Consider the following 9,037-nt stretch of genomic DNA (forward strand, 5'->3'; position numbering starts at 1 on the left):
TTTTGCCTACCAAGACAAAGTTTTGGGGATCGTTGTTGTAGCGGCATTAGGATAGGCTTTAGGAAGGGATAGTAGCTATGTTAGTATTTACGGTAGGCAGCCTAAAGAGGTGTTTTCATTTTCTTATGTTTGTTATGAAAGTACTTATGCAACAACAAATGAAATCTTTTTTTGTAATGACTCGTGTAAATTTCTCTCTTTTTTGTAATTCAATCGACTTTGAAGTGCACAAATGATTAAAGCTCAAAATTACAATGTTGATGCAAAAAATTCCACGTGAATTAGAATCATTGTCACGAAGATGTTGAATTTTTGAATTTAGGAGGCCCATTTAGGAGAATATAAATCTTCCCCTTACGCGGCCGACCGCACCCTACTTATCTTGTGGGAGTTGGCACTCGCAAAAGGACCAGCAAAAAGCACTGGCAAAGGCGGCCAATAACTGCGCTGTTACGGGGCGGCTGTAATGGAGTGCGAGGCGCAGCTCAGAGAGAGTGGGAGTGATGGCTGCGGCGGCGTTGCCTCTGATGCTCTTCATCTTCATCTGGCTTGCGCTTGCTCCATCCACGGCCACCGCTTCAACCCTCTTCAAGCTCTTCCCCACATACAACCCGCGCGACCCCAACAACCTTATCACTTCGGATCGTCTGCATTTCCTACGATCGCTTGACAGCCTGCGTCACACCCGATTTCTCTCAGGCGCTCAATCTTATCGACTGGGTGGAAAAGCCGATCCAAACCTTGCAGGGTCTCTCTCTCTCTCTTGGTCTCCCTAGCTCTCTATGTTATTTTCATGGGCCTGTCATGGTTTAACAATAAGCTGTCTTTGCCGCGCGCGCACCATGCACTCAAGGCCAATTGGCAATTCCTGCTCACGGGATCGACATTGACAAAGCCTTCGGTCGTTTTAATGAGAAGAAATTGGTTGCTGCTCAGCAATTGAAACTCTCTATGTGCATGTTTGGACTTTCCAGTCTATACTTCACAGAGCTTCGACTTGGAACACCTCCTTCCAAATATTACGTACAAGTGGATACCGGAAGTGACCTCTTGTGGCTAAATTGCGCGTCCTGCCAGACCTGTCCGACGTCAACTGGTCTCGGGGTAACGATCTCTTGCCCCCTGGCAAATTGTTATCAAAGGCGTATAGAAATTAGAAACCGTGTTCACGTTCAGATTTTTTACGCGCGGTAAGTAGAATTCAAACGCTCGAGCAAGGATTATGGGCTTATATTTCTTTTATGCGTGGATCATATATGGGCGACATGAACTTCCGCTGTACGAAGCTGCCTCACACACATATGCAACCTCACACGAACAAAAACGCTCACACACAAATATACACCAGTACCATGGTGCGACCGCGGGCGCGTGTGTGTGTGTGTGAGTGAGAGAGAGAAAGAGAGAGAGAGACAGAGCACAGACATATACATCAATACCATGATGCAAGCGCGGGCGCGGAGAGAGAGAGAGAGAGAGAGAGTGCAAGCTTAAAGCATATGAACAAAGCGTTACCCTACTGCGGTTTTCTGCACTTCACAGGTGCGTCTTGCTCTTTACGATCCGGGATTATCCTCAACCAGCCACATTCTTTACTGCGGAGATGCATATTGTAGTGGAGCCTCCTCAGTGGATTGTGTGACCGGGCAGCTTTGCCCTTATGAACTGGGATATGGGGATGGAAGTTCATCACAGGGATTTTTTGTTCGAGATACGTTTCAGCTAGACATAGTGGCTGGAAACCACTCAATGAGAACCGCAAATACTACAGTGACTTTTGGGTGTGTGATGCTGACACTAATAGATTGCTGACCCTCATCCGTCGTGTCATGGTGTACTTTGCGCCGCGGGATGCTTTGATTTGGTGAAACGATATGTAACAATTTGGGGAGCGTCTTCTCGACTTTTGATAGGTTAGTACATTTTTACCGGTAAAATTTCTGGTCATCAACGTTCCGCTTATTGGCTCTATGTTGCATGTCCTGTTCAGATGTGGAACCAGTCAGAGTGGGGAGTTGCAGCAACAGGGTCAGGCTTTAGATGGCATCATGGGGTTTGGACAATCCAAATTGTCAATTATATCTCAGTTAGTTAATCAAAAGCAGGCCCCTGGGGTCTTTGCACATTGCTTGGAGGGAGAGGGGCAAGGTGGTGGAATCCTTGTGATTGGCCAAGTGCAAACGGCAGGGCTTGTTTATACTCCCATAATTCCAGAGCAGTAAGTGAAAACTCTGAAAAGAAGGTTCTAGAATAGGTGAGCTGGATAATCTTATTTAGTAGAAAATGATTGTATTTACGATAATAAATTTTTCTACGCAGAGCCCACTATAATGTCAACTTGCAAAGCATTACCGTGAATGATGTAACAATACGGGTTGATTCAGCAGTCTCTTCCTCGAGCCAAAACAGAGGCACTATCATTGATAGCGGGACTACGCTTGCTTATTTTGCAAACGCAGTATATGAGCAGCTACTTGAAGCAGTACGTCATAGCAGACATGCTAAACCTTTTTTTTTACGACGACTTTTTTTCTTGATTCTTTTTTGGCTTACCCTGGTTTGTTTTGAAGATGCTTAAAAGCTTGCCACTGGAGATCTATAAGTCACAAGGAATGACTTGCGTACCTATCAAGGGCAGGTGCTAACTTGTCCCTGATATAGTTAGTGTAATCCTTCCCTGTGGTTATAGTGTGTTTTCCCCTGAACTGTCTTCTTCATGTCATGAGAATTGATGACTGGACAACTACGAGTTTGAGGGGTTACACCAATGGGGATTAAAATTGTGCACAAGGGTACTCACTACATCTTTGTGTGTGTAAACGCACATTCATAGATATATGTGTGTCTGTTGTTTACATATCAACATATACGTACTTGCTATCTACCTACTTACATACGTATGTACGCAAGTTTTGTTTTGCAAAGTAAGATGAAACTCATTTTCTTTTTCATCGATCAATGAGTTGGCAAAAGAGCTTGTAAATGTGTTCAAGCAATGTGAATTCACTATTCCTTTCTCCAATTGTGGTCCCTCTCCCATGGTTCTAGAGCTTGGTGGCTAGCTTCAAAGGGCTTGCAAAGTCTGTAAGATAAAGGGATTTGAAGAGCAGCTTTTGATGACTCAACTTAGTTTTCACTACTACTCATTAGTATTTGTTGGCAAAACCTTGATCCAAATGATATTCCAATCCCAAAGTTATGATGGCAGATCTGCAAGGTGGTCTTGGTTTTTCTTGTGGATTGATGTTTAAACTTGTATACATTCAGCTAATATTGGCTTTCAAAATGCAGTGTTGATGTTGAATTTCCCTCCATCACTTTAACCTTCAAAGGAGAGGGGGCCATCATGATTATTAAGCCACATGAGTATCTCATCCAGGACAGCAGCAGTCGGGTAAGCTCTTTTCCCTGCAACCCTCCCAAATCTTCTTTGACATACTTGCATCGTCGCCTTTGCTGTTTCAGATATCTACTTGGCTTACTATGGTGTTATGCACTTATGCGCAGTGATCGTGTTTCCATCCCGTGTAGGGGATTTATTTATTTTGTGAACAGAGAAAAAGTTTTACATCATATTAGATTTAACAGTCATATCTTTGTACATAGTCCACCTTGATCCAAACCAAATGGGTAGAGACGTTTAGGCAGGGGGAAGAGAGAGAGAGAGAGAGAGAGAGAGAGAGAGAGAGAGAGAAATATTAACGTCTACAGGAGGGCCTCATGGGCCTATGACACCATCACAAGATGAGAAAAGTATTGATAGTGTGAGCCCATGGAGTGGTAGATTGAGGGGGAGCAAGCATGTGGACAAAGGCAAGCAAAAAGTTGAAGTGGAAGAGAGTGTTGAGGATGCAAGTAGTGATGAAGGGAGTGATTTACGGCTTGTAAAGGCTCAAGAGACTAAGCATGCTTCAAGATGTTCCACCGCATGCTAGAAAGCCAATGGCAAATACACAGGCCTTAAGAAGATCGGAAAGGGTTAGACACTGGATGCACTACGCATACACGGTTAGCAAAGTGCAACATGTTGAGCTCTCAAGTTTTGAGGGGGCTGTAAAAAAATTCAGATCGGAGGGATGCCATGGATCAAGAAATGGATGCTTTGGATAAGAACAACACTTGGACACTGTCAAACTCTCAAAAGAAAAGAAAGCTATTGGCTGCAAATGGGTTTATAAAGTGAAGTGCAAATCGGATGAAAGTGTGAAGAGATACAAGACAAGGTTTGTTATGGGTTGGACTACGATGAAACATTTAGCTTGGTGGCAAAGATGACCACTATACGGACCGTGATTACTTTGGCAAGCATGCATAGATGAAAGTTATATCAAATGATGTAAAAAATGTTTTCTTGAATGGTACATCTAGCCCACCCCATAAAACCCCTAATAGACCTTATGAGCTGCGTGATAAAATCTCTTGAACGGCACCAAGAAGTCTACTATCACTATATCAGGGAAGTTGATAAGTGGAGAAATTGACTTGAGATATGTGAGGATAGATGCCCAGGTTGCATATTTCTTTACCAAGTCCTTGGGTAAAGATAAGTTTTGTCTTTTTAGAGATACTTTGGATCTATGTGATGTACAAGCTCATGCTAGGCTTAAGGGGTAGATCGTTGATGTATAGATGTTATATGTATGGATGGAATGTAATCTATATGAAATGTTGTAATATATCTTCTCCCCCGTAATAGATGATGGTGTTTCATGTGGGTGTATTCTCTTCCATGCTCGTTCACAGGGCATGTGTTTTTATTATGTTTTTCTAGAGATTTAAGTAGATTGCTTTGGGACCAATGTTTATACGGGTGCTCTCAGTTAGATGGAGGGTCGAAGAGGCTTTCGACGACTACTCCAAGATTGAGCCATTCTTTATCAGATGACACTCCACGATCAATACACCATGGATCTTGGCTTTTTGCTTCCATAAAGGCTGCATTTTAGCCATTTGCTTGTTGATAATCTTCTTCCATGCTTTGAATTGAGATAAACATGTCTTGTCTTTGTTCAATGCTTTCATGCACCTGATTTGCATAAAGACAATAATGCCGATGGTATCGTCCTCTAAAATTCCCTTTGTTATTATTGCTAGATGATGACATTTTTCATAGTGCTTCTTTCTACAATCCTTTTCATAATACTTCTAAGAGTACTTACATTTGAAAGATAGCCTATTCCATGAGGGATAAAATTCCCATATTTTGTATATGATCGTCTAATTTTTTATTTGAATTGAAACAAAATTATTCACTCAACTTACTATAAATGCTCTACCTCTCTCAAGCTTGCAAATGCAAGTGAATTTAATACTCTTTTCTCAGCTTGAATTGATTTTATTCTTAGCTCTTCACTAAGAAGACTAAATGTAAATTCTCAAGCATCGATTTGTCCTTTCGAATTGTAGTGCTTTCCATCAAGTCCTCATAAACTTTACCTAGTCTGGTCAGTAACACTTATACAAATTCTTATGGTTTGATTGTTTCTCTGACTGTTGCCAATCGACTTGATGTCTTTAAGTCTTAGAATGTATGCATGACCAATCTCATTGTCCTGCGCTTCTCACTATCTTTGAGGTACTCATCGCTACATAGAGTGTTGCAGGCATTCCCATATCTCCTGTGATATCTTTGCTGTGTAACATTGGCTGAACATTATTCCTTGCACATTGCTTGATTATTAATATGCATATTTGTGTTTCAGATTTCTTATGCTACCTAGTATTTGGCAAGGTTTGGTCATATGCACTATCACGGGGTCAAGAACCTTGGCTGAGGGTTGGCAGCCTTTGAGACTGGTCAAGTAGATGGCCACAGGCTGTTAAATCTAGACACAAACCAGCAATAGACGGTCATGTGGCATCCACACAGGTTTCCATGGCATTCACGAATGTGTCCAGCAGCAAACAGGCTAAATAGGCCCAGACCATGTCAGTTAAGGCCACAGATCTGTTTGGTCCTGCTACAGACTAATAAGTCAGCCCTCTAGAGGCAGGCTGACAGCCTGGTGGGGTTGGGGATCTGCCTACAAGTCAGCCAAATCTTGCTGTCCAGATCTAGGGCAAGCTCAGCTATAAAAGGCAGCCAAAGCCTCCATTCAAAGGCATGAGAAGTTGCAGCACTCAAGTTAGTCTGTTTTGTAGAGTGTGAGGGATTCAGAGCTATGGGGCAGACAGGTTTCCGATCAGTATGCTGACCACATTTTCACATTGAGAGCTGTCATTGAGGAGGCCCGAGCACATAAGCAGAGAGTTTACTGTCGCTTTGTGGATTTCTGCAAAGCTGTTGACACAGACCACGAGCCTGACTATTCAGAATCATGACTACTTTGATCTAAAGCTCTCATAGCCTTGGCAACATTTTTCTAATCAGTAGGGGAGCATATGCCCTTGAGGTAGAGGCGACCGCAATAAAGGAGGTTGCCAAGGGAATGCTTAAAAAAGAACATGAAATTGCAACTACTCTAGTATCCGTGACAATGAGAACAGAATGTGGGTCGAACCAGCGAGACATAGCAAATGGACAGGATTGGAAATTGAAATAAAGGCAAAATCAAGGTCAAGGGCAGCATTGCTAACAACAACGAAGACAATCAGCACATATGCCAATGATCAGAATTTAAAATCATGTTCAACATCAAGTCCTTATCTCTCAATATGCAACAGATCTAGCACCAATGGAATAGACTAATGATGAAACAATTTGGTGGTTCGATTCAAGTGCTAGCAGAAGAACTGGGTTTCAGAGATGCATCCAAACAAAAAATCAAAATTGAATATAATCATGGGTGATAATACTTCGCATTTAATTGAAGACATTGGAACTAACAGCAATAAAGGTATTGAAGCGAGCTTAGGAGATGCTTTCTTTGTTTCAATAATGGCACATAATCACTTATCAATTGATCAGATAACTGAAATAGACATGGAGTTAGTTTTAATAAGTTTGGTTACACTATCAAAGAGTTGTAAAATCTGGAATCTAGAGGCAAGTCATAAAGGATGGGTGTGAAAATTAGTAAGTAGCGAGGGACTGCTTGGGTACCATTGTGGGGCCCGTCCTGAATAGTTGATCGAAACAAGGTTTTTAAAAAAAGGAGGGAAGGTGATCACCTGGCAAGGCCTCTCCAGGCTTTGCCTAGCCTAAGAGAGAGCTGCAAACAGCCCACAAGCGAACAAAAAGGCAAGTAGGGGCCAGCCCCCTACAAAAGTGGCAGGGAGCTTCAGGCTGGTTCCGACGGGAGGGGATGGCAGGACAGCACAGGCTGCCAGGGCAAGAAGGCTTCGAGCTGCTGCAAGCAGCAGCAAGGGCGGACAGACAGTGATACACAGCCAGCAGGCTGCAATTGGAACAGAGATTGGTAAGCCAGGATGCTTGTAGGTGGTCTGAAGTAAGGTACCGAAGGACCTTATGCCAGCTTCTAAGCCTACAGAAGAGGGGATTGTGTATTCTGTATCAACCTTTCAGGCTGCAGCCTTTCATTAGAGAATAGACCAGTTGCTTTGCCTCAAGACCAGATGAACCACCCTGACCTTGCAAAGTACTAAGCATCTTGGATCTGTTTCAATTCCATCATCCTCGAGCACTACATTAGTCTACAAATGCACTGCGTCAAGCAGATGATGCCTGTGTGAGACTGTTATCTCTGTAAGGAAACCTATAGTAATAAACCTTTTGCACATTTTATAACTGCTGTACAATCTTGTTGAATTCCACAGATGCTTGGTTTGGACAAATGTCAAGGGTGTTGTAATCTTTTTATCTTTGAGCAATGTGAGTTTGGTGTAGCCTTTTAGGGTGTAACATTCGGGTGCACAAGTCTCGTTGAACACATCTCGTTGGCACTGAAATTAAGTGTCCTCTCTGAAAGAAGCGCAAATCTTGTAATATGAATTTCAACTGCCAATTGGATTTACCTTCTAGTCCTCTTGCCCCTGTCATAAGATTTCGGTGGAAACGTATTCTGTTCATTATTGTCATCAGGCAAACGGTTGGTGCATTGGCTTTCAAAATCCAGGACAAAGTAGCCTGGATCTCACCATTTTGGGAGGTAAAGATAGCCTGCACTTCGTTATATTTTGTCCTGCTGGTAGGATTGTTAAATACCTGGTGAAAATGTTAGCCTACTGAGGTCTGTCTTCATTATTGGCAGATTTGGTTTTAAAAGACAGACTTGTGGTCTATGATCTTGAGCAGCAGCGCATTGGTTGGGTTGATTACAACTGTATGTGCATTCTGTCTGACTCTCCTGATACTCTGAAACACAAAAAAACTTGGCTACTGCTTGGATATCTTACAAGTGCTCCTTGATCGTGCAACAGGTTCCTCAAACGTGACTGTAGTATCACCAACAGGGCAGGTGGAGAATGTATGGGCTTCTTCCATTCCCAGTATTGGCCACATAAGTAGTGCTGCAAACAGTAGAATAATACATGCAATGATTTGGCTTTCTCTTTTCAAAAAGCTATAATTGAAACTGATCTTAAAATAGTAATTTGCATGCCCAAAATTTACCAGAAGCAAGCCCCACAGCTTATTGCATCCACTGCAAGTTTTGCTGTCCATCATCAGGAAGTCAATTCATCATTACATATGACCAAGGGCCTTCAGACTTCTGTGAGGTTTTGAGGACAGCTTAACCTAGTTAGCTTCCATGCACACAATGCCCAAACCTGACAATGAGGTGCATTACAATCCTTTGAACATCAAGTGTAAACAAATCAAAATACAAGAACGCTTGAACAATCAAAGCTCATGATTCATGATGCAGCAAGAAAAAGAACGGATTTTTACACTTCCATTAAAGCACTAGTCCATTCTCATTAGCCATAAGAGTTCCATCATGCACATTTTAGTTCTCCCTTAATCGTTTATTGAGTGCAGCTGCAAAGAGCTTAAAATATATTCTCTCATAGGATCGTATTTCTCCACTGCGTATCATTGAAGCATGCACAATGGATTTCTAATCCACACTAGACATCCAGTCTTCTGTTGTGATTAACAGTACCTATGCTCGAGAAGTCTGTCCTCCTTTAAATT

General features: G+C 42.3%; 1 protein-coding gene across 2 annotated transcripts; it reads left to right on the top strand.

The window, feature by feature from the left end:
* The first annotated feature begins 396 nt into the window (after window positions 1-396).
* On the top strand, window positions 397-8,942 carry LOC147893348 (aspartic proteinase 36-like). 2 transcript variants are annotated; one of them, XM_087385747.1, is made up of 10 exons: window positions 397-748; window positions 975-1,104; window positions 1,543-1,781; window positions 1,991-2,218; window positions 2,320-2,482; window positions 2,571-2,638; window positions 3,292-3,394; window positions 7,982-8,048; window positions 8,151-8,222; window positions 8,320-8,942. In XM_087385747.1, exons 1-10 carry the CDS (start codon window positions 504-506, stop codon window positions 8,466-8,468), a joined length of 1,464 nt encoding a protein of 487 aa, XP_087241873.1. In that variant the 5' UTR covers window positions 397-503; the 3' UTR covers window positions 8,469-8,942. The 2 variants fall into 2 exon arrangements, with proteins under 2 accessions (XP_087241873.1, XP_087241874.1); XM_087385748.1 differs by lacking the exons at window positions 7,982-8,048; window positions 8,151-8,222; window positions 8,320-8,942 and adding an exon at window positions 5,703-7,925.
* Window positions 8,943-9,037: the final 95 nt, after the last annotated feature.

The sequence above is a fragment of the Dipteris shenzhenensis genome, chromosome 15 (assembly GCF_047967505.1).
Source record: "Dipteris shenzhenensis isolate YYH24624 ecotype China chromosome 15, Dip_SZ_1.0, whole genome shotgun sequence".
Taxonomy (NCBI): Eukaryota; Viridiplantae; Streptophyta; class Polypodiopsida; order Gleicheniales; family Dipteridaceae; genus Dipteris; species Dipteris shenzhenensis.

Excerpts from the sequence above, each read along its gene's own strand:
- LOC147893348 (XM_087385747.1), top strand. The coding sequence starts at position 504 with ATGGCTGCGGCGGCGTTGCCTCTGATGCTCTTCATCTTCATCTGGCTT. Across the intron at positions 1,782-1,990 it reads AATACTACAGTGACTTTTGG|ATGTGGAACCAGTCAGAGTG; the intron begins GTGTGTGATGCT and ends TGTCCTGTTCAG. Across the intron at positions 8,223-8,319 it reads TGGTTGGGTTGATTACAACT|GTTCCTCAAACGTGACTGTA; the intron begins GTATGTGCATTC and ends ATCGTGCAACAG.